This window comes from Embiotoca jacksoni, unplaced genomic scaffold (assembly GCF_022577435.1).
Source record: "Embiotoca jacksoni isolate LCO1_2020_lvr unplaced genomic scaffold, fEmbJac1.0.p SCAF_106, whole genome shotgun sequence".
NCBI lineage: Eukaryota > Metazoa > Chordata > Actinopteri > Embiotocidae > Embiotoca > Embiotoca jacksoni.
This window is the reverse complement of record NW_027185237.1, coordinates 381,167-406,037: the sequence shown is the minus strand read 5'-3', so window position 1 is coordinate 406,037 and position 24,871 is coordinate 381,167. Positions and strand designations below refer to the sequence as shown.

The following is a 24,871-nucleotide window of genomic DNA, read 5'->3' as shown; positions in this document are numbered from 1 at the left end:
TGCAGTAACAGTCAAAATACTTCCGAAGGAGTCGGTCCCAGAGTGCACAGCTTTAAGAAACCGTCCAATCAGAGAGCCTTCGGATCAACTTTTTGGACCAATCAGTCGCCGCTGAGACTCATGGGTAGTGTTCTTATTTGGAGTCACAGACGGAGACGGAGGCGGAGCTAAGCATCAGGAGAAACATTTTGGAGGGAAATCTGATCAGCTGATCGACAATCAATAAACAAATCAAACACACCTGAAGGAGATTCAACGGAAACAGAAGTCAGAGTTTCCTCTCGGCCGACAGACTTTATGAAAAAAAAATGATGATGAAGAATAAAAACGTTCCGTAAAGACGTGTTTGATAACGATGTCGGAGGAACATCGTTGGTTCAGTTTCTTCTGTCGTCCGTCAGCTTTGATGTGAATTTAAAATCTGCGCTTAAAAAAAACTCAGACTTCAAAAATAAAATATAAAAAGTCACGTGACTTCGTGAACTCCGACCCCAACAGCTGTGAGGAAGAGGAGACCTTCCTGTTAACGGGAGGATTAGCGCCACCTGCTGTTCATCAGAAACACAAAGTCACGTTTTATTTGACGGATTTTCTTTCAGTTAAAATTCGTTTGAAAAGGAGCGACATGTTTGATGAAGATTAAATCTGAACGTCTGAACTGGAACTTCGTTGATGTTCTTATTCTGTTGTAGAATTTCTTATAAAAAAACAAGTTTTCACATGAAATTGAGTTTCCTGTTGATCAGCTGATCACGTTACCACGGTAACGGCGGGCTTTCTCCTGTGCCTGATCTCCAGTCGGTCTGCAGCTCTTGCGCCAAGCCCAGCAGGGGGAGGGGGGTGGGGGTCAGAGGTCACTGGAAGAGAGAGGGGGGATGGGGGAGGGAGGTTGAGCTACTCGTCATCGTCGTCGTCACCTTCGTCCTCCGCTTCTCTCTTCCTCTTCTCCCCCTGAACGCCGGCGCCGTCCTCGTCTGAGGAGGTCAAATCATTCACGTTTAAACAGACTTACAAATACAAAATCATTATTAATTATCAATAAATAAAATGATTTTGTTCCTGGAAAAAGTCACAATTTAAAGATAAATCACAGAATAAAGTTATATAACAAAAATATAAAAGCAAACTTCAAATTTTACCAACAAAAGCAAAATTAATAGTAAGTATAGAATTATTTACATTATGAGAAAAAAAATTTTGGTTAAAATATTTGATAAAAATGTATCTGAAGGAAAAAAGTCAGAATTTAAATAAAAACAAACTGATTAGAGAATAAATTTGCAATTTTAAGAAAAAGTTTTGAAAAACAAAAACAGTGTAAGCTTGATATTTGCACAATTACAGTTCAAAGAAAATTACAATTATAAATATAGTTATAAAACTACTTTAAAGCATCAAAAGTTCAAATGTTCAAACTCAGAGAAAAAAAAAAAAAATCAAGAATTAAATTAAAACTTGAGGAAAAATAACATTTCGTCTGAAAAGTAATAATTTCAATAAATTTCCAGCTTAATGAATAAAGTTTGAAGAACTTTTTGTTTTTATGATGATAAAATTGTAAAACGTGAATTCAAGAAGACACAGCAGATTTGTTTTGTTACATATTAACATGAGAAACTTTGATGTTTAGTATTTACAGTATTTTCTGTTGACCCTAAACACATCCTGACTTTCATCAACACCTACCTCCATCCTCCTCTTCCTCCTCATCTTCCTCTTCCTCCACGTAATCTCCGTCGTCCTCTTCATCCTGAAAGGAGGAAACAGGAAGCGGCTCGTCACATTGGACGGGACAAAGAGCGCCCCCCAGTGGTCACCGCGTGGACTCGCTCCACCTCTGAGGACTCACCTGGATTCCCTCCTTCATCAGGTAGGACAGGCCCACCTCGTCGTCGTCTCCTTCAGAGCCTTCCTCCTCCTCGTCATCATCCTCGTCGTCGTCATCGTCGTCTCCAGGCGGGCCGGCCTCGTCATCGTCGTCTGAAACAAAATGTCACAACACGTTTGTTCTTTGGACCGAAGCAGCGACAAAAAGAGCAGGAAACCGAAACGTTAACGTGATAAAAGGTTCGTTAAACCTGAAAGACTTTTATTTTGAAGGCAAAAACTGCAGTTCCTCAAGTGTCCACCTGTCCAGCAGCGGGTCGGTCCCCAAACCACCTTCAAACTTTACAGCAGAAATAAACACATTTACACGGTTTCGGTCCTTTTAGATAATTTCCTCGTTCATGATAACGGTACAAATTTGTTGTTGTTGTTTAAGTTGTACTAAAGCTTAAAGTTCTGCAGAATTAAGGGGCGGGGCTGCTTTGACTGACAGGTGGGTGGAGTCACTTTGGGCAAGCCTCTTCATTCCCACCTTGGCTCCGCCCACACACCACCTCCTTGAAGATGTTTGGATCAGGCGGGAGGACGGCTCACCAGCAGCTTCAGCTTCAACTGCAAATGTTTCTGCTTTTCAAAATAAAACGCAGGTGTTCTCACCGTGGTCGGCGTCGGAGTCGGGCACCTCGTTGTCCTCCTGGTCGTACCCGTCCAGGTAGGTGAGCTGAGGCAGCAGCTCGAACACGCCGTCCCGGTAGTCGTCCAGCGTGGTGACCTCACAGCTGTACAGGTCCAGACTCTTCAGGTTCTTCAGGTTCTGCTGCAGGACGACACGACACCGAGTCAAACCGAGTCCTCAGACACGCCGGCTAGGCCCGGCCCGGCTCGGCCCGGCCCGGAGACTTACCAGAACCTCGATGCTGCTCAGCTCTTTGATTTTGTTCCCGCTCAGGTTCAGGTACGTCAGGTTGGGACATTTCTCCGCCAGCTTGTCCAAACCTCCGGAGATGATGTTGTCGCTCACCTCCAACTGAAACAACAACCGGCAAAAACACACAACAGTCATCCACTTCATTCATATTATTTATAATAAACAAAACAGAACTTCTGCTTTCAGATAATAACTTGAATATCTCCAAAGCGTTCATCAAATTACCAGAAATAAGTTTGTGGTGTCACATCTGGTTTATTTATATATTTTATATTCTTTAAACATGTTAGAAAAGAATCTAACCAAAACAAGCCGCTTCGTGTCTTTTGAGGTCCTTTCTTTGAAACTGTGTGGACGCCACGATGTGAATATGTGAAATTGTACGTTTCTGAGAGCTGCTGTTGTTATTGTGACATTAAATATAATAAATATGTGCCGACCTTGCGTAGTTTGGGCAGCGAGGGCAGTTTTGCAAGCGAGCTGAGGCCGACGTTCACCATGCTGAGGATCTCCAGCTCCGCGTACTCGTCCGTCAGTCCTTCCACCTCCCCGTCGCTGGAGCGGCAGTTATCCACCACCAGCTCAGCCACCTGACGACAACAACAACAACAACAACAACAACATGTGACTTCCTCCTTCCTTCAACACCTGTTTCACCACTAAACCTGCAGGAACAGTAAGTACGTATTCATTTCAGCCATATTAATATCCAGCTGGAATAATAAATATATAACAAATCAATTATCAGGACTTTTAATTTTAATTTTCTTTTGCAGAATGAATATTTATTACACATGAAAAAATGTACAGGCAAAGTTTATGATGGATTATACAAGATAATAACAGTCTATATTACTTATTTTTTTAATATGATAAAAGTGGTTTGGTTACAAAATTCATTTAATTATTAATTTAAGGGAGACAAACTTTAATAATCACCATCAAACTTTTGTCAGATGATACCTGATATTTTTTGTATCGCAAGTTTTGTTAATTCTTTTATGTTTTCCATCAACCAAACAACATGTTGATATATGATAACTGTTGGTGAATTTAGGACAAATCTACAGCTGTAAGGACAAAGAGTCGTCAAATAAACATTTAAAAGACGTGTTTTGGACGTTTTCTTTCCGCTGGTCTGAGATTTTGGTCCCGAACCGGAAGTTCCAGTGAATCATCTCTCCGGATAAACACTCTCTGATGAACCGTCACCGTGAATCGATCGGTGTCATTAACACGAACAGAGCTGTTTGAACACCGACAGGTAGACCGGAACACCTGTACACCGGAACACCTGTAGACCGGAACACCTGTACACCGGAACACCTGTAGACCGGAACACCTGTAGACCGGAACACCTGTACACCGGAACACCTGTAGACCGGAACACCTGTACACCGGAACACCTGTAGACCGGAACACCTGTACACCGGAACACCTGTAGACCGGAACACCTGTACACCTGTAGACCGGAACACCTGTACACCGGAACACCTGTAGACCGGAACACCGCAGCCCCCTCGCGGTTACCGATCACCGGCAGCACGGAGTCGTGAATCTTTCGGTAAAGGAGGGAAACGCATCCGGCCGTCTCGGATCGATTCATCGAATAAACCAGTGCCCGAAACCACCTCACCTGGCCGGGCACACAGCTGCGGAGTTATCTTCTTCATCCAAGTTCACCACACACCAAACTACATGTAATGTTTGTGCGATTTAAGAACCGTGCTGGCGGAGATCTTCACCCCAAAACACGGCAGGGTGGGCGGGAACGGCAGCTCTTAAAAACTTTAGAAACGGAATAAAAGGCTGCTGGTGGATTAAAAGCACACCGAACTGACCCCCAACACCCGAGAACATGTAAGAAATCTTTAAAAGGCGCTGGAGCACAAACGCCCGTCGGCATCCGACCGAGTCGAGGATTAAAACGTGAAGTCTGGTTCGACGCGCCATCAGATTACGAGCATCGTGGATCACCAACTATTTACCACTGAAGGTTAAAATGGGAGCCCGCTCGGGCACCGCGGTCAACCGGGGGCGTTTAAACACATGGAACCGAAACCAAGCCTAACATGGGCGGCGGTATTTGTCGACTTGCTGCCGACGACCAGCGCCGATCCTCCGCCTGCCGAGGACGGCTTCTCCGCAGGTTAGCCTGTTAGCTCATCCGTTAGCTGCGCGAGGCTCGCGCGAGGCTCCCCGCACGGGAAGTGGGAGCGCGAGAGAGCGAGCGAGCCTTCCCGCGGCGGGCTCCTCCGGCGGCGGAGGAGGAAGCTCCTCCGGTACCGGAGCCTCCTCCTCCGGTGCCGCCGGAGCTTCCTCCATGTTGGAGCCACCGAGAAGTTGTTTTCAAAACGGGTCAAAATGTCGGAGGCGGACGGCCGGAGGGGCTCATTTCACGCCGCGGAGGAAACTCGACGTCCGCTCTGATGACCGTTTCCAGCATCGTCATGTCGGTTTGACTCGGCATCCTTCACCGGTTCCTTATGGAAATAAATCAATACAATCCCGCACTGTTGTAGTTACTCACCTCCGCGGGATTTTTGTTCCTAAGCTCCAGGCTAATCCTCTTCTTCATCTCCATGTTGAAGCCCGAACAGAGGGCGAAAAAACAAAGTGTAACAAAGACAAACTGAAATAAAAGACGGTTCACTGCAGCCCTCCTTCTCCAGCGGACATCAGGCGACAACTAAACCTCCATGTTCCTGCTGCCCGACCACCACATGTAGGCCACGCCCACCCTCATTAATATTCATCTGTTTTAGAATTGTGGCCTGTTATTTGTCCAAAGACGAACCCTTCACCAAGCCCCGCCTCTTCAGCGTATTATGCAAAACTCTTGTCTGCCATTGGCCGGAAACCTAAAGGCGTTACTGTAGTGCAACCAATCAGAGAGCGAACATGAAACATTTAAACTTTACAGGCGCCCACTCTTTGTCCTTTTTGGCGCCATATTTTACAGTTGCCTTCATGGTCCGCGTCGTTTTTCATTCATAAACACATGACAACTACACTAAGGATGTATATAATATATAAAACATCATTTCTAATATATAATTGTCCAGTTGTTGTTCTGCAGAAGGAATCCAGATTTACAAACAGGAAGAAAACAGATGTAGAAAAAGCAGGGATTTATTTTATTTTTTAATCAGAAAAGTTTAATTAGAATAAACAGCAGATGTTACAGAGTTTTAGACCCTTTCAGTACAAAAGCCTTTATATGTTATAATAAGATGAAAATCGATGACAGAATAAATAGCTGAATCATCAGCGTAAACAGGATATGTTGTCATCGAAGGGAAATGAATCTTTGGTCGATAATCAATAGAAATAAATAAACAGTCAGCGGCATGTTAAAGGAACAATCCGACAGAAAATTAAAAACTGTAAACCAAACTGTGAGATGACGTGATGATGGTTTTGTTTTTTGGTAACAGCTGATTTCCAACATGAAGTTTATAACATGTTTTCTGACATGTAACATCAGATCATTTTTCACAATAAATAAATGACCAAGTGTAATAATGTTATCTCATTTGTTTAATACTGTTTTATTTATCTCCTTTTTAGACTTTGTGAAATTTTGATGATGTTTTAGGTCATAACTTATGCAGAAATATAGAAAATAATGGAACCTTTTAGCACCACTGAGCAAGATTTGTGTGAACTGACCCTTTAATGTGTTGCACTGGCTGCTGGTTTCCATGGAAACTCATTTGACAGGAGGGTTGATCGAGATGCTGAGATTGCCTACGCCCGTCCGAGCTGACCAATGAGCTGTGTGTCTGGGGACACCTGTGAGGAGGAGGATGGGTGATGGGCGGAGCTTATACATCCTGACTGCCTCAAAGGTGTCAGGTGTCAGTTGTCCGATGTTGCTCCGTCACAGGTGCTGCAGGGTGTGTGTCAGAGTGTGTGTTCTCGAGGAGGCAGCGTGTGCAGCACCTGGTCGAGCAGCTGCAGCGCCCGGTGCAGGTGCACCTCCAGCCAGCAGGGGGTGTCCTTGATGCTCTGCCGCGGGTAGTCGCACCCCCAACCTTTAACAAAGCTCAGACGCACGATGCACAGCCGCCGCAGGTCATCGACGCCCGGACCTGCTGCCGAACACACACCTGCAGGAGGAAGCAGGAGTTACACACCAAATATAGAAATATCTATCCAGAGGAGGCTCGATTGATAAATTCAGAGTGTTCCTGAACGCATCACGGCGATGTACACAGGATCAACGACCTCCATGAGGAAGTATTCAGTTATTGATCGAAGTGTTAACGTGAACATCTGTGATGTCACCGCGGATCTTCCATATCAAGATCCGTCCAGACATGTTCACAGATCAACAACAATACTCGGCTTTAAATTAGTATTTTTAACATAAATAAACTTTAATCACCCGATTATTTATGTAATATAAATACTTTATCTATTTATTTTGACTACTTTATTTAATTTGTATACTTTATTTATTTAATTTAGAAACTGTATTTATGTAAATAAAAAAAATTATTTACTACATTTTAATATGTATTTTTTAAACTGAGTTTTTTATTGAATTCAAATATTCTGTTTTTAATTTAAATACCCAATGTATTTAATTAAAAAAATATTTATTTTATTTAAAAAAGTTATTTATTTTTATTCAAAAACATAATTTATTTAACTTAACATTTTGATTTATTTGATCTAAAAACGTTATTTATTTTATCTAAATACTTTATTTATTTGCCCCTGAGGAGTCAGCGAGGCATAAAAAAACAAACTTAACTTCGACAGGAATCTTTAACAGCACATATGTTAAAATTTAAATTAATATTCATCATTGTTTCCTGAATTAAACTTTAGTCTCAGAAACACGTTGTTTTTTTTAACACTGCAGATGTCCTGATAAGTTTATGTGTCCAGCAGGTGGCGCTGCTGAACTCTCTGCTGTCACAGTGAATCCAGACACAGACAGACAGACAGACAGGTGATACTTACTGACAGCAGGTGCGATCCCCCCCACGCTGTTCGGACCGGGAATCGCACCGACGACTGCGGCCGCCTGAGTCTCCACGGCCGCCTGAGCTGCAGCCGCCTGCTGCTGCATCTGTCTGTGGCACTGTCGCAGGTCAAACACCTGCAGACAGACAGGTGAGAGGGCGACAGGTGAGATGAGGACACTGTAAAACCCTGAAACCGACTGATCCTCTTCCCGTGAAATCACTTCCTGTCGGCATCGTCGCCTTCAGAAATCCAGAGACATCAGAGGGACACAGTTCAGAAGCTGCCTGAGAATCTGTCTGATTTTAAAGTTTCCTTCAGTGTCCCAGAGATCCAGTGATGTTTGTCTGATTACCCATGATGCACTGCAGACAGCAGCTGCTCACACACAGTTCTGCTACTTTTAAAAGGACAATTTGACTAAATGTGAGTAAACACACGCTGAAATCAGAGCTCTTAAATGGGAGTTTTTTTGGAGCCAGCCCCTGGTGGTCGTCGTTGATATTACACCAAGACACTTGGCCTCATTTTAAAACCTGGAAGCTTCGTCTACTTTGATATACAGTCTAATATCTTACCGCTCCTTCTGAACGGAGTTCCTGGCGCCCCCTGCAGGCCGCAGGGTTCATTCCAGCCACTGTGACTGGAGTTAATATCCCGTTTGTGTGGATCAGAACCAGAGACTCCGGTTCCGGTCCGTGTGGTACGGCAGAGTGCCGTCTGCGTATCGACAGACTCACCTTGATGTAAGCTCCCGGGTAGATCTTGTGAACGCCGTCGCCCGGCGCTCGGCCCGCCTCCCGGTCCAGGTAGAAGCTCTGCACGAACACCGAGTGGTCGCTAAGGCAACGCATCCACACGTCCCCCTCCCCCCGGCACTCCAGCTGAACCCCCCGACCGATGTGGAGCCTGCGGGACAAGCAATTTTTTTTGAGACTGATATTACATTACATTTCATGTAGCTGACGCTTTTATCAAAGTGACTTACAACACCAATGGTTCACCATCAAGAGAACATTCACGCACTGATGGATCACCATCAGGAGCAACTCAGGGTTCAGTGTCTTGCTCAAGGACACTTAGACATGTGGACAGGAGGAGCTGGGGATTGAACCACCAACCTTCTGATTAGTGTGCAACCCACTCTACCGTCTGAGCTACAGCCTCCCTAAATACTAATAAATGACAACACCACCTGACCCCCCCCCCCCTCCTCCCCGTCCCTCACCCCTCCTTCACCCCTCCTCCCCCTCCGTCCCCCCCACCTCACCTGGCGCGGTGACTGGTGGCGGTTCGGTGGACGTTGCTCAGCTGTCCCAGACAGAAACGGTCGCCTCCCGACGGATCCACGTAACCGTCCACCGTCACCAGGGGACAGCTGGACTGGACCTTGAACATCTCGCCGACCTGGACGTCCAACTCGAAGTACGAGATGGAGCACCAGAACTCTGGACCTGAGGGGTCAGGGCGGAGGTCGAGAGGGGGCGGGGCAGAGGATGAGAGGGGGCGGGGCAAACAGCCATTTTTAGAAAAACTTTCTTAAGACAATTTTTATGTGGTGTGTCCTCCGTGAGGACGTCAGGTTTCTCACCAGGGTGGTTGGACACCGGCTGAGGATACGGCGCCGTACTGTGGTGCTGCGACCCTGCAGGGACAAACACAGTATAAAGTACTACTACGGAACAGCAGCGTTCAGCGGGACGGTCACATGATGTAATGTAATAATGATGTCATACAGAAGTGAGTGTTGGGGGCGTGGTGGTGGTGTTGGGGGGGGTGATGATGTAACGGCTGCTGCTGGTGGTGGCTCCGCCCACTGTGTTGGGGTCCTGCAGGGCTGTAGGGGTCCGGACTGGTACCGGTCCAGGAGGCTGCCGACACACAGGACACGGTAAAGCATTACATTTCATTTAGCTGACGCTTTTATCAAAGAGACTTACAACACTGATGGTTCACCATCAGGAGAACATTCATACACTGATGGTTCACCATCAGGAGAACATTCATACACTGATGGTTCACCATCAGGAGAACATTCACACACTGATGGTTCACCATCAGGAGCAACTCAGGGTTCAGTGTCTTGCTCAAGGACACTTAGACATGTGGACAGGAGGAGCGAACCACCAACCTTCTGATTAGTGTGCAACCCACTCTACCGACTGAGCTACAGCCTCCCAGTCTAGTACTACTGATAATACTTCTACTACTACTACGACTACTACCACTGATACTACTGCTACTACCACTAGTAATACTACTGATACTACTACTACTACTACTACTACTACTGATAATACTACTACAACTACTGCTACTACCACTAATAATACTACTACTACTGCTACTACTACTACTACTACTGATACTACTACTACTACTACTACTGATACTGATACTACTACTACTACTGATACTACTACTACTACTACTGATAATACTACTACAACTACTGCTACTACCACTAATAATACTACTACTGATACTACTACTACTACTACTATTGATAATACTAATACTACTACTGCTACTACCACTAATACTACTACTACTGCTACTACTACTACTAATGATAATACTAATACTAGTACTGGGTTACTAATACTATAGATACTACTGGAACTACCACTACTGCTTTACTTTTATTTTTCCTGTTAGTACAACTACTTTTGTACTGCTGATACTCCACAGTGTACTTCTGTTCAGTACAGACGCAGTATACATGCAGTCCTCCTCGGGTACCGTACCGGGTTTGTGGGGGCCGCTGTACTCGGTCCTCTGCTGGTGGGGGGAGGTGGGGGTGGGAGGGTGCGGAGGCTGGGGGGTGTTGGGGTGAGGGGGGGAGGCCCCGCCCCCGTGGCCGTGAGGGGGGGCGATCTGCAGGAGCCCGGGGCCCTCCGGACCCCCGTTAACCCCCCCGGCCGTCAGAGCCGCCGGCGTCATGGAGCTGCTGCCTGAAGGAGACACGTTACCTTAGCAACCGTCACATCCTGAGACCCACAACACTGTCCGTCACTGACCTGGAGGAGACAGAGGCATGCTGGGATACATGCTCACAGGGCGGGGCTGGCCGTAGGGGTCGGCGTGGGGGGGCAGGTCCAGCTGCAGACAGTCCTGCATGAACTCCTCCTTTATGAGGGACTGAGGACCTGAAGGAAGACAGGCGGCAGGGGGCGGAGTCAAACAGCAGACAGACATTTAAACCAAGATGTTTCATCATCTCTCTGCGGGCGGGGCCGACGGTCGGACTCCGCCCACACCTGGACGGCAGGTGCTCGGCTACCTGCGACGGCGGGCGACGCCACCCTCTCGTAGTGATACGGGTTCACGCACACGCTGTCGTACTTCAGGTCGAAGGCAAACTGACAGAACTTGACGTGTTTCAGCTCGTTCTTGTGGAGGTCCGGCCAACGCCACAGACGGGCGTAGATCACGTGAGGGAAGCCCTTCCTACCAGCTACCTGCAGACAGACAGGAGAGAGACAGACAGGTTAGAGACAGACAGGTTAGAGACAGACAGGTTAGAGACAGACAGGAGAGAGACAGACAGGTTAGAGACAGACAGGTTAGAGACAGACAGGTTAGAGACAGACAGGAGAGAGACAGACAGGTTAGAGACAGACAGGAGAGAGACAGACAGGAGAGAGACAGACAGGTTAGAGACAGACAGGAGAGAGACAGACAGGTTAGAGACAGACAGACAGGAGAGAGACAGACAGGTTAGAGACAGACAGGAGAAAGACACACAGGAGAGAGACAGACAGGCGATAGACAGACAGGAGAGACAGACAGACAGACAGACAGGAAAACATCCGTCCTGGAAAGTTAAAACTGTCAGAACAAAGTGAGTCATGGAGAGCAGCGGTTACCATGGAAACACTGGCTGTGAGTGTGTGCACGTCTCTGAGACTCTTTCAGTACAAACCCAGTCAGGACCGGCAGTCCGTCATTCTGAGGTTCTGGTTCTGGTGTCCACAAGGAACTGAAGTTAGTGTCATGTCCCCACAAGGGTAGCTACACAAACACATGTGTGTGTGTGTGTGTGTGTGTGTGTGTGTGTGTGTGACCAGAACATGACATCATGTCTGACCTCAACGCTGCAAGAAGTCCTGAAGTTAAACGTGTTTCAGAGTTAGAAACCGGCTGTCAGTCAAGGACACGGAGACAAATTATTATTATTATTATTATTATTATTATTAGCTGCTCTGATATTTAGGATACCTGTAACTTTTTATTTAAGAGGACTTTTCAAAGACGACACATTATTTTAGTTTTGAACTAAGATGTGTCGGATCTGTTCTGTGTGCACAGGTGAAGGGCAGGAAGGAAGACAAAACACACACACACACACACACACACACACACCACACACACACACACACACCACACACACACACCACACACACACATGCGCGCACGCACGCACACACACCACACACACACACCACACACACACACACACACACACACACACACACACACCACACACACACACACACACACAGGCTGAGGTCCCCTTAATGACCGTGGACTGAAACACAAACACACCATCCTCCAGGAGATTTTACATAAAATGTTTAAAACTACATTTTCTCTTTTATATTAATCTGAAACTGGTGTGATTCCCTCAGTGTCACATTCACATGAAGGGTCGCCGGTTCGATTCCCAGAACGAGCAAGGCACCAAACTGCTCCCTGTGTGTGTGTGTGTGTGTGTGTGTGTGTAAAAACATGCTGTCAAATTAAAAGCATGTCATCCTTAAATCGATCTTTGTATTCTCTGATTTTTGTATAAATATTATATAAATAAACATTACATGTAGCTGACACTTTTATCAAAGTGACTTACAACACTGATGGTTCACCATCAAGAGCAACTCAGGGTTCAGTGTCTTGCTCAAGGACACTTAGACATGTGGACAGCAGGAGCTGGGGATTGAACCACCAACCTTCTGATTAGTGTGCAACCCACTCTACTGTCTGAGCTACAGCCTCAAATTATTCTGCATCGATTTACTGACGTCATCATGTTCACATCTCAGATATTATCACAAGAAATCATAAAATGTATTCAAACTCACAATAAAGTTTTACATTCTGCTAAATATCTCATCTATATGAACATTTTTTTATATCCGATATATTTTAATCTGGTGACACATTCAAGTCAAACTTTTAACAAAAAATAAAAAGTAAAAATCATGAAAATTAAGTTGAAATTATTGAATAAAAAGTCAGAATTATAAAATAAAAAGTTAAACTCATGAAATAAAAAGTTCAAATTATGAAACAAAAAGTCAAAGTTATGACTAAAGATGATTTTTTTTTCTGTATTTGTTTTGTTCACTTGCAGAACTGATCCACAGGTTGAACTTCCTCTTATTGTGACAGAAATGAGACGAAACTACCAAAATAAAAGCCAGAACTTCCGCATTTAAAGCAGGACTATGATTCTGAAAAGGTCTGAAGAGGAAGTGGATTCATGTTGATTATGTTTTATATTTTTAATAAAAGTGAGGTCTCTTGTTGGAGCTCAGCAGCACGTCGTTTCTTACAGTGTAGAAACTCCCAGTCGGTCCACATTCCCGTCCTCTGTACTCACAACACACACGTTTGTTCTTCTATCTCTGTGAGGACCGGCACGGACTTCATTCACAGGACACTGACCCGGAAACTGAACCCAGAAACCGGACCAGAACCCAGCAGCGGTCCTCTGGAGGTCCATCCCGAAGAGAGGACGTCCACAATGTCCCCACAAGGTCTAAAACTACACCATGTCCTCACAAAGATAGATGAACCAGTACACAGACACACACACACACACACACACACACACACACACACACACACAGTCTGGCTTAAGTTAACCAGGCCTCTTTCCTGTGTTTCAGACAAAACAAACCAGCCTCTTCTTCTTCCTCCTCCTCCTCCTCACAGCCTTCAGGCCTCTCTTATATCAATCCTCCTGTTGCTGTTCGGATGAGACCTGTGATGGTTCTTCAAGATGATTCGGGTTCTTCAAGATGATTCGGGTTCTTCAGGATGATCCGGGTTCTTCAGGAGGATCCAGGTTCTGATGAATCCTCCAGTTCAGATTCTGTCCGTCACCATATTGCTAGTTTGGAGCAGGAAGTGACCATATTTGGACGAGCTGGGGGAGGAGCCAGCAGTGGATCTGACTGATCCCTCTCTTTTTTTTAATCTTCTTTTCTAATGAATGAGGGATTATTTTCAGATGGACCTCCAGAAAACTAATAAGAAGGAGTGACTTTAGCTAACAACACCGAGATAACTGATGGACACATTTTATTCACTTTGGATTTGATGAGAGAAGTTGAATGGGAGTCTATGGAGCCGGAGGCTTTTTGGAGCCGACCTCTAGTGGCACTCGCTGGTATTGCAGCTGAAGACACTTCTGGATCAGAACCATTTTACAGACCTGAAGCTACGAACTCTTTTATATCCAGTCTGTAGTTTTTCAGGAGTCCAGATGATCCAGTTAGTTATTAAATGACTTTGAGGTTTTTTAAGGTTTCGGAGGGTTGTTGGGAGGTTTTCTGGGTTTTTAAAAAGGTTTCTGACCATTGTGGCTTCAGCCGGGACCCGAGGTGGTTCTGCTGGTCCGTGCAGCTGATGCAGAGCTGGACTGAAGTGCGATCCATGTTTACATCCTCTGGTCTGATAATTACGGTGTGACGGTCTGAGACACACCCAGTCTGCTGCTCCACAGCACCATTATTACCAGACACCTAACAGTGAGCCATAAAACTCAGCCAACACCTGAACCTGAGACGGAGCATCCGACCCGGACCAGAATCTACATATAAGTATACACATGAAGGAAGCAGGTGATCAGGTGAAGATTAATACACAGTAGACAGCTCTACCATCAACACTCCAATCTGACAGTCTGGAATCAGAATATTTGGCCTTTTTTCACTATTAATGCTCAAAATTACGACGCTGTGTAAAATGTAAATGGAAACCATAATGTGATGATTTGTAAATCATATAAACTCATATTTAATTGGAAGTACTAAACTAAATATAAATGTTGAAATTAAGAAGCTTTATTGTTTTATGTGAAATATTTTCTCATTTTGAATCTGATGCAGCAACACGTCTCTATAAAGTTGTTCCAGGATGATGTTCACCACTGAGCTGCATCAACTCTTCTTTTAACAACACTCTGGAAACCTTTGGGGAACCAAGGAGACCAGTTTCTGGATGCAGCGTCCTTGATTTCCAAACAGAATCTCAGATTGTGATCCATCAGACCTCAGGACAGTTGTCCACTTCACCTCAGTCCATCTTCAATGATCTCGGTCCAGAGAAGGCGGCGGTGTTTCTGGGTCATGTTTCTATCTGGTTTCTTCTTTGGAGAGTTTTAACATCATTTGTGGACGCGGCGATGAACTGTGTTCACAGACGATGGTTTTCACAAGTGTTCCTGAGCCCATGCAGTGATTTCCACTCCAGAATAGTGTGTTTTTAATGCAGTGCTGCCTGAGGGCCCGAAGATCACCACCATCCAATATTGGTTTCCAGCCTTGTCCCTTGTGTTCAGAGATTTCTCCAGATTCTCTGAATCTTTTAATGATATTATGAACCGTAGACGATGAAATCCACTAATTCTTTGTAGTTTTACGTTGAGGAACATTATTCTGAGATTGTTGAACTATTTTCCAACACAGTCTTTCAGAGTGGTGAACCTCTCCCCATCTTCACTGCTGAGAGACTCCGCCTCTCTGAAATCATCTTTTATACCCAATCATGTTACTGATCTGTTGCCATGGTAACCTCATTAGTAGTCAGATGTTCCAGCAGGTGTTTTTTTTAAGCGTTACAAAACTTTTCCATCTTTTGTTGATCCTGTCACAACTTTTATTAAACGTGTTGCTGCCGTCAAAATCAAAATGAGCAGATATTTTTCATTAAACAATAAAATTTCTGTTTCAACATTTGATATGTTGTCTTTGATCTATTTTCAATTGAACACGAGTTTACATGATTTACAAATCAACTTGTTTAGTTCAGACGGTAGAAAATAAACTTCCTGTTGGTTTCCTACAGTTTCCTGTGACGGTGTCTCTTCGGTCACATGACTCCCGTCCGTCAATCGGCCTCCAGACTGGAAAAACACTCACTGATTCACACTTCTGTTGGACCGCCTCCCACCGGTCTCAGCTCCGAACTGGTTCTCAGAGCGCCCTACCTGCAGCCGTCCGTCCAGCGTCCTCTGGATGGTGACGCACTTGCAGGGGTGGACGCCGTTGGTGGTGACGGCGGTGATGAGCGAGTCCAGCTCGTCCTTCTTCTCCTTCAGCTTCTTCACCAGACTCTCAATGGCCCGTTTGGCGAAGCCCTCGTTCTCGCCGCCCTGCCGGTGGCACATCAGGCTGTGGACGATGCTCAGGCAGGCGTCGGTGCTGCTGGGGGCGGGGCCAAGCACCGACATGGTCACCTGGCGGGGAGGAGGAGTGGGGGCGGATTCGTTGTTATGCCTGAGGTCAGAAAGATGTGAACATGACGTTTAAAACCAGTCTGAAGATGTTTAATTTGTGTTCTGCTGCTTTATAGTGAGAGAACAGAGTGCGGGGCAAGAGGGGCGGGGCCAGAGGGGGCCCCCAGCAAAGACCTGCCCCAGGACCCTGGACTGACCTCATCCGGCCCTTCAGTTCAAATCAACAGCACACCTCAAAAATATTAAAATTATGTGTTTGACTGAGAACAGGAAGCAGCCGACGAGCGTATCGATCATCTGATTGATCAGTGATCAGAAACTGATGTCTCATCAGATCAACTGATCACAATCCTTATTTTTAATTTGTTGCATCATTTTTATCTGAGACAGACAGACAGCAGGACAGAGAGACAGACAGGTGGACAGGGAGACAGGTAGAGAGACAGGAGGAGAGACAAACAAACAGACAGACAGCAGGACAGAGAGACAGGGAGACGGTCAGGTGGACAGACAGACAGGGACAGCCATAATAACATAATGTCCTGACAGACCTCTCATTGCTGATTCATCTTTTCATTTGTGATGAAAAAAACTAGATTGATAAATTACATAATATCATTAAATGTTCCTGTCATTGATCAGTGACGTCATCAGACGGTTGTTTAGTCTGTCACACGGTCTCTGGTGGATTTCCTGCTGACTGACTGATTGACTGATTGATCGACAGCTGCATCAACAGTTGTTCATTAAAAAAAAAGAAAGAAGAAAAACCCTCCGAACCGTCAGCGGGCTCCCGCAGCTTCACTCACCGGGGCTCGGCTCACTCCGCTCGGCTGTGGTTCGCTGCCTGCGTCGGTGCGCCCGGTCCTGTCTGTCGGCGTGTCCGCGTGTCCTCCGTCTGATCCAGACTGTCTCCGTCTGCACACTCACCGGGGGGGTGGGGGGGAGGGAGTTGGAGGGAGGGGAGGGGAAGGGGGCTGTGTCATGCTCCCCCGACAGCCAGACATAACAGGAAGTCTGGCGACCTCAGCGCCCCACAAAAATAAGAGTACAGAAAAAAACAAAACTTTAAAAAAATAAATAAATAAATAAATAAAAAAAAATCAGGAAGGTCTTTCTTTTCTTTTCTTTTTTAATTTTTTTAATTTTTTTTTTTTTATTCGTGTTACATTTATCATTAAATTGTACACCTTACATTTACTTGGCCTGTTTGTTGTACGGTGGCCCTGAAGGTATAAACACACTGCAACTTAAAAATAACTAAAAACGAAAAACTATCTTCTCCAATTTGACAACACGCTGAAAAGTGAGAAAAACAACCTGACAAACACAAAGTCTGATTTAGGGCTGCAATTAATTCGTGTTTTCATTTGTGCTTAATCTGTGAACTATAGTTTTAATAAACCTATTGTTTTTTTTCGTCTATTAAATGAAAGTAAATAGTGAAAAATGTCTGGTATAATTTCACACAGACCAATGTGACATCTTCAAATCTCTGGTTTTATTTGTTCAATAGTTAAAAATCTATAAATGTTTGGTTTACTGGGACAAAAAAAACATGAACTCTTCACACATGGAAGCAGTGAAAGTTGTTTCTAAATGTATTAGAGACACAAAGATGTTTCACAGGTCAAACGGGACTTTTACTGTCAACAAACCAAAAGATTTCTAAACAACAGACTTAAAATCATTTTTTGGGGTATTTTAGGACAACTTACTGAAGCTCTTATTTTGAAGGTTGTGCCCGGAAACGTGTTTCCAACTTCTAATTGACGCTCTGTCAGAAAGTTTGTTTGTGCGCGTGACTTCTGTTAAATGTGAGAGAACCAATCATCGCCCTCCTCCGTGCGCGTGTGTGCGTGCGTGTGTGTGCGTGCGTGCGTGCGTGTGTGTGTGTGTGTGTGCGGTTACCCCAGGTTACCTGGTGAATGACTACAGCGCCACCTGATGGTGAAGAGGACGTCCTGCTTGGAGACGTAAACTAACAAGTGTCTCCACTTTTAGTCAATAAATAATAAACAACTCATAAAAGAATAAATACAAACAAAATGAAATGTGGGTGAAGAAAAGAAGATTAATTTCCTTAATTTGTTTAAAAGTGAAGCAGGAAGTTAGTTTTCGTGTCAGAAATCATTCAGATCTAAATTTACATACATGAAACACGTGTTCAGACTCGGTGTGACGTCATCTTCCTCAGGATGTCATTGTCTCACCTCCGTCCAGAAATAAACTTCCATAAGTCCACTCGGACAGAGACAGGACAGGTCACAAGGTCCGGCAGCTTCCTGCGGTGGGACAGAGATTCGCTGACCGGAAGTCGTCCATCAGCTGCTGAGACACAAATCTGCGTTATTGACCAAATTTAAACAAATAGAGGCTAAAACAACAACAATCACTGAATCCATGCATCATTTCTACTTCCTGTTTCTGTGATGATGTTTCCGGGAAAAAAGATCAAGTTTGAATTTCAGCCAAACACGAAACTGTGTGATGATTTAGTTCAAACAGATTTAACTTGATGTGTAATCTTATATTTAGTCTCATACAGTAAATCATTCATCATCATGTTGACTTGTTCTTTTAACGCTTTTATTTAAAAAAATAAATTAAATCTAAAACTTCTGCATTAAGTCAGTAGCTTCACATTTTATTTATAATTTAATTTTGTCTGATTAATTCATCACATAACTTCTTATCGGACATAAACACAGTTTTGCATCATATTTTAAATCATGACTATTTTTCCTTCTGTCAGTTATCTTTTATTTATTAATGGCAGAAAGGAACTTCTTCATAAAACCAGTTTTAAAGGTTTATTTTAAATCATTTTAACTCATTTAACTCATTTAAAAAATTGTTTTTAACTCATTTTAGCTTATTTACTTCATTTTAAATCATTTAACTCGTTTTAACTCGTTTTTAACTCGTTTAACTCGTTTTTAACTCGTTTTAACTCATTTTAACTCTTTTAACTCGTTTTAACTCGTTTTAACTCATTTAACTCGTTTTAACTCGTTTTAACTCGTTTTAACTCGTTTTAACAGCTCTAACGGTCCGACCCGTTCTGACCGGTTCCGGTTGGTGTCCGACAGCTGCTCGCTCATCTGGAGCGAAACGGTCCAAATTAGTTTTGGAAACTTGAACTTTGCAGGTGTGATAAGTTGTTTAAAGTTTTAATTTAATTTAGTTTGAATCTGAAGAATCTGAAGAGGAAGAACCGAGACATGAGGAGGTAGCATCGAGCTAACTCGGCGTTAGCGTCACGTTACACTTGTTTTCAGTGAACTTTGCTCTAACTTTGCTCTAACTTTGCTCTAACTTTGCTCTAACTTTGCTCTAACTTTGCTCTAACTTTGCTCTAACTTTGCTCTAACTTTGCTCTAACTTTGCTCTAACTTTGCTCTAACTTTGCTCTGAACTCACTCCTCCGGAGCAGAAAGGTCCAGACCACCTCCCGGTCACGGGAGCGCTGATTCTGGGCCGGGGAACATGGCGGCGGATCCTCCTTTAAGAAACAGCACAAACTAAACGTTTCTCGGCTGTTCGGCGGAATTCAGAGTTTACGGAGCAGAACATTGAACATAAGTGAATTGTTGCGGTGTTCTCTTCGCTTCGGCTGTCATTTGAACCACGAAGCAGCACTTATTTTTAAACTAAAAGTCAACTTTGTAAGAGGCTGCAGAGCTAAACGGTCCATTTGAACAACAGCTGGAAGTGAAAGTGGGATTTAAAAGCGCCGTTTTGCGACCCGACAGAAGAACCGAGTCTCCGGTTCGTACCGGATCGGTGTGCGGTTCCTCTCGGTGTTGTCTCCGTTAATTAGCTCAGCTGCGTCCCTCCAACCAAATCACGGGTTTCTGTCCTGCAGGAGAATGAGTGAGGAGACACCGGTGGTTCCGGTCCAACCGGACCCGGTTTACCTGAGAAGCACTTCGGCAGTTTCCCTCCATGAGCGGTGAGACACATTACAGTATTATTGAAATGTAAAAAGTTGAATTGAAATCTTTTGTTTACATCCTCTAAACTTTCTGTCATCAGCTTCTCTCACGTGATGGTGGACCAGCCAGGAGACCAGATGACCTTTGACCCCATCAGCAGGGCGTCCTGTTCCCCACAGCTGGTTCTGCAGGTGAGTCTGATGTAAAAGATTATATCAAAATTAAAGGTGTTCTCCGTCAGCAGGCAGTTTGAGAGACTAACAGTAACGATAACAAAGCTTCTGATTGGACGAGAGCTCAACGTGTTTCACTCACTAAAACATCACAGGTGTGAATCTTCGCTCCTGATTCGATCTCGATTCACGATCCGACCAGTCGATGCGTCTCGATGTGGTTCAGAGAGCCAGAGTCTCCCAGGTTGTTATCCGTAGCTGCCGTTTACAGACGTCCCCTAAACGCCTCTCCTGCTTCTCTCAGAGGGTGGGGCTTCATCTGAGGAGGAGGAGGAGGAGGAGGAAGAGGAGGAGCGTCTGGGCTCGACTGGGCTGGCAGCAGGTGACCCGCCGCCGTCTCTCCGCCACCACACCTCCCGGCTTCTGGAGCTTCAGGAACAAGTACAGCTGGAGAGCCCGGTCCACCTGCACCTGCAGCGGTAAGTACCCGGTCCACCTGCACCTGCAGCAGGTGTTTCAGTAGCACAGGGCTGGTAGATCACCATGGTGACCAGGTAGATCGTCATGGTGACCAAACCTCCTCAGGAGCAGGTGGACTTTAAAGCATCAGATTGAAGAGTTTCCAGATCGATGGATGTTTTTATTGATCACTGGAGTCGATCGGCTTCTCTGTTTGTGACCCTGAACACATCCTGATGTCATAATGAGGCTTTTATTGACGGGGGTCCTTCCTGTCGACGGCTTCCCACTCAGAGGAGACTGATGATGATGATGATGATGTCTTCCTCTCCACCTGTCTGTGTTTCCTGTTCAGGAAACCTGCGCAGTCGACTCGCTCAGCGTTTCTTCCTGATGACGAAGAGCGTCCAGAGAACGACTGCAGGTCAGTTTATCGTCACGACGACCTGAGCTGATGAGGAAGCTGATGGAACATGTGAACGCCACCCTTTATGCTCCACCCACACGCTTTAGGCCCCGCCTCCTTCCTTTAAACCCTGTAAGGTCCAGGTTCCTCTGACTCCAGTTCCTCAGAAGGTGTTAGCATGTTCTCTGCTCTATCCGGTGTAGTTCAGGTCCGGTGTAGTTCAGGTCCGGTGTAGCTCAGGTCCGGTGTAGCTCAGGTCCGGTGTAGTTCAGGTCCAGCTGTAGTTTAGGTCCGGCTGTAGTTCAGGTCCGGTGTAGTTGAGGTCCGGTCTAGTTCAGGTCCGGTGTAGTTCAGGTCCGGTGTAGTTCAGGTCCGGCTGTAGTTGAGGTCCGGTCTAGTTCAGGTCCGGTGTAGTTCAGGTCCGGTGTAGTTCAGGTCCGGCTGTAGTTTAGGTCCGGTGTAGTTCAGGTCCGGCTGTAGTTCAGGTCCGGCTGTAGTTCAGGTCCGGTGTAGTTCAGGTCCGGCTGTAGTTCAGGTCCGGCTGTAGTTCAGGTCCGGTGTAGTTCAGGTCCGGTCTAGTTCAGGTCCGGTGTAGCTCAGGTCCGGTGTAGCTCAGGTCCGGTGTAGTTCAGGTCCGGCTGTAGTTTAGGTCCGGCTGTAGTTCAGGTCCGGTGTAGTTCAGGTCCGGTCTAGTTCAGGTCCGGCTGTAGTTTAGGTCCGGCTGTAGTTCAGGTCCGGTGTAGTTCAGGTCCGGTCTAGTTCAGGTCCGGTGTAGTTCAGGTCCGGCTGTAGTTTAGGTCCGGCTGTAGTTCAGGTCCGGTCTAGTTCAGGTCCGGTGTAGTTCAGGTCCGGCTGTAGTTCAGGTCCGGCTGTAGTTTAGGTCCGGTGTAGTTCAGGTCCGGTGTAGTTGAGGTCCGGTCTAGTTCAGGTCCGGTGTAGTTCAGGTCCGGTGTAGTTCAGGTCCGGCTGTAGTTTAGGTCCGGTCTAGTTCAGGTCCGGTGTAGTTTAGGTCCGGTGTAGTTCAGGTCCGGTGTAGTTCAGGACATTTCCAGCTCAGTCACTGTTTGGACTTTAAAATGAGGAGTCGTGGTTGTGAGCTGCAGCCAGCAGGGGGCGCCAGCAGCTCACTGTTGGTCTGTTTAGCTGCTGGTTGGTTTGAAGGGAAGAAGCTCCGATTCAGGAAAAGACTTGTTGGACATAAACAGCCGACAGAAAACTAAACAGGCTGGTTTAGTTTTTAAATGTTTAAAATATTGTGTCTCTTTTTCTTTCTTTCAGTCCAACACTCAAACACTACTTGTGAACTATCAGATATTATATAAATCTGTTTCTAAAAATTGTTACACTCCTCAAATTATTATTATTTTTTTTTATGGAAGATGATATAAATTATTGCAACTTTAAAAACCTTTTATTTCCACATTGAATGTAATGAGACACGTTTCACATCAACAGAAATATGAGTGAACTTTATTTATTTTTCTGTGGCAGGAGGAACGGGGCGGAGTCTGACGCTGCAGAGGGGCGGGGCCAGCGCCATGAGGGGGAGGAGCCTTTCCAGAGGCTATGTACCTAGCAGGAAGCAGCTGGACGCCGAGCTGGACCGCTACATGTCGCAGTCCAAGAGCAGACTGGACCAAGAGCTGGAGGACTACATGTCCCGGTCCCGCAGCAGGCTGGACGCCGAGCTGGACGACTACATGATGGGGGGGCAGTCAGACCTGCTGTGGGACTGAAGGGGGGGGGGGGTGGACCGCGGTCTCCGGGACCGACGCAGGTTTGGGGTTTTTTTTATTTTGGAGTCCTCAGCTGTGGACGCTGCTGACTCGTCCTCACCGTTTAATTGGACCTCCGATCAGGCTGACTGGCTCACAGGCTCCGCCTTCAGAGTGTCTCTGGCTCCGCCTTTACTTTGTGTCAGGTGAGCTGCAGGTGTTTGAAGCAGGATTAACAGAAACGTTTGGTTGTTTTGTGTGTTTTTCTCTCGGGCTGCGTCGACTTCACTGACCTCAGATTATGTTCCTGAAGCTCCGTCTTTGTTCCCAACGTTTAAAAATATTTTAATAAAAGATGTGTCCTGCTGAGTCGTATGTTTGTTCCTTCACTTAGAGACCAGACGACACAAAAGAACCGCTCGGTACTGAGTCGGTGTCAGACAGCAGGCAGTGAAGGCAGCGGAGAGGCTGCAGGTAAACAACAACAACAACAACAATGTGCAGCTGCAGCAACAAAAACATAAAGAGTTGAAACATTCACCTGCTGATATTCTGGTTCTCAGCAGTTTGAAGTTTGTCGACAGCTTCATACAAAATAAAAAAAACACCCAATAAAATCTTAGTCACCAAACAAGTGGAGCTGTCATGAGCCTCTCCTCCGTCCACCTGTGTCCACCTGTGTCCACCTGTGTCCACGTGAGGCCCCGCCCCCTTCCTCCATGACATGCAGCACAGCGACTCAGAGCTGAAATCAAACGGGTCCACAGGAAGTAAAGAAATAGAACTTCCTGGACGTAAATGCAGTTCTGAGTTCTATATTCGTATTTAGTTTCTTTCTGGGAAAAAATTTTGTTTTTGTTATTTTGTGCCTTCGTACGGCCTCCCACAAGGTCACGACCCACAGGTTGAGAACCTTTTTAAAGGACAGCTCTGCATTGTTGCAGCGTTCAGGTGTGTTTCCTCCAGAGTCCCAGCTGATCTTGGGATCTTAGGACTGATTTTAGACTTCTGTAATCTGTAAAATAAACAAAACTCATCAGTTCAGATTTGGGTCTAAAAATATCAGATCAATTTAAAGACTGAATGAAGCTAAACAGAATCAATGAAACAGTGAGACTGCAAACACACACACACACACAAATACACACACACACACACAGACACACATACAGACACACACACACACACACACACACACACACACACACTATCAACCAACCCAGTGTGCTGTGTTGTACTGAGCAGCAGGTTTATATTCATTCACAGATGCTGCCCCCTTGAGGCAGCAGACAGCACTGACGCCGTTCAGGCTGCAGACTTTTAGTTTTGTTTTACAGTTAGAGTTGGTTGATGAGGGTTTTGGGGGGCGACACGTGTCCCCACAAATACAGCGAAACCAGTCAGTGTGTGTGCACAGCTGACTGAAACACATGCAGCGCCACATTTTCCCGGTTGCAGCTGCTTCCAGCTGCTCACAGCTGGCTGCACGTTCATGAGTCCACGACGTGTTGGCAGCAGCTCGGCCGTCCTTCACTCTGTCCGTCAAAGTGGGATTATTTTATAGATCCAGTCAGAGTCTGAAGTTCCTTAATGACGGTTTGCACTCTGCGATTTTTGCGAACATTTTGCAAAGTTTGATCCACATCAGTTGCCATAGTAACGACACTGTGCTCGGACGTAGCCAGAGGCATTGTGTCTTTGGGTTATCGGTCCGATCTGATCTCATGAACGCCTTAAAGAATTCCTTTAGATTCGGCACAAACGTTCCCTCGGTCCCGGAGATGATATGATTAGATTATTTGGGTCAAAGGTCGCCGTGACTTCGTGTCGGTCTCTTCATTCTTGTGAACGTGATGTCCTGAGGACATCCTGAATGTGTGACACGAGTCTGGGGTAACACTGCGCTGTCTTCACTATATGTATGATGTGAGTCTGGACAGACATGGGGGACGGAGACAACCTCCTAGTTTTAGACTCAGGTTTG

The 24,871-nt window shown here is 45.6% G+C and overlaps 2 protein-coding genes and 1 long non-coding RNA gene across 10 annotated transcripts in view; all 3 read right to left on the bottom strand.

Annotated features, from left to right (window-relative positions):
* The window catches only part of LOC138214893 (acidic leucine-rich nuclear phosphoprotein 32 family member E-like), a 5,806-nt gene extending 323 nt beyond the window's left edge, over window positions 1-5,483 (bottom strand). The window contains exons 1-7 of one of the 5 annotated variants that reach the window (XM_069176741.1): window positions 5,286-5,483; window positions 3,196-3,345; window positions 2,732-2,854; window positions 2,485-2,644; window positions 1,850-1,980; window positions 1,687-1,750; window positions 1-974 (exon numbers count right to left, since the gene is read on the bottom strand). The exon at window positions 1-974 is cut by the window's left edge and continues 323 nt beyond it. In XM_069176741.1, the coding sequence (XP_069032842.1) occupies window positions 895-974; window positions 1,687-1,750; window positions 1,850-1,980; window positions 2,485-2,644; window positions 2,732-2,854; window positions 3,196-3,345; window positions 5,286-5,339 (762 nt within the window). In that variant the 5' untranslated portion in view covers window positions 5,340-5,483 and the 3' untranslated portion in view covers window positions 1-894. The other 4 variants (XM_069176773.1, XM_069176749.1, XM_069176756.1 and 1 more) reach the window with 4 other exon arrangements.
* A 402-nt stretch (window positions 5,484-5,885) lies between these two features.
* LOC138214877 (mothers against decapentaplegic homolog 4-like) lies at window positions 5,886-17,129 on the bottom strand. Of its 2 annotated transcripts, none has more exons than XM_069176720.1 (11): window positions 17,006-17,129; window positions 15,948-16,236; window positions 11,016-11,193; window positions 10,753-10,881; window positions 10,480-10,686; window positions 9,469-9,603; window positions 9,324-9,377; window positions 9,003-9,186; window positions 8,473-8,641; window positions 7,730-7,868; window positions 5,886-6,867 (listed from the first exon to the last, which is right to left on the bottom strand). In XM_069176720.1, the coding sequence occupies exons 2-11, from the start codon at window positions 16,188-16,190 to the stop codon at window positions 6,662-6,664; spliced, it is 1,644 nt and encodes a 547-aa protein (XP_069032821.1). In that variant the 5' UTR covers window positions 16,191-16,236; window positions 17,006-17,129; the 3' UTR covers window positions 5,886-6,661. The 2 variants fall into 2 exon arrangements, with proteins under 2 accessions (XP_069032821.1, XP_069032830.1); XM_069176729.1 differs by having other exon boundaries at window positions 15,948-16,196.
* Window positions 17,130-22,620: 5,491 nt separating this feature from the next.
* On the bottom strand, window positions 22,621-24,533 carry LOC138214502 (uncharacterized). Of its 3 annotated transcripts, none has more exons than XR_011179634.1 (3): window positions 23,515-24,533; window positions 23,181-23,355; window positions 22,621-23,098 (listed from the first exon to the last, which is right to left on the bottom strand). It is a non-coding gene; the product is annotated as an uncharacterized lncRNA (long non-coding RNA). The 3 variants fall into 3 exon arrangements; XR_011179635.1 differs by having other exon boundaries at window positions 23,181-23,632; window positions 23,801-24,533; XR_011179633.1 differs by having other exon boundaries at window positions 23,181-24,533.
* Window positions 24,534-24,871: the final 338 nt, after the last annotated feature.

Coding starts and splice junctions, on each gene's coding strand:
- LOC138214877 (XM_069176720.1), bottom strand. CDS start 16,190: ATGTCGGTGCTTGGCCCCGCCCCCAGCAGCACCGACGCCTGCCTGAGC. Junction 10,687..10,752: donor CATGCCTCTGTCTCCTCCAG/GTCAGTGACGGA, acceptor TGTCTCCTTCAG/GCAGCAGCTCCATGACGCCG. Junction 9,187..9,323: donor GCCGGTGTCCAACCACCCTG/GTGAGAAACCTG, acceptor CTGACCCCTCAG/GTCCAGAGTTCTGGTGCTCC.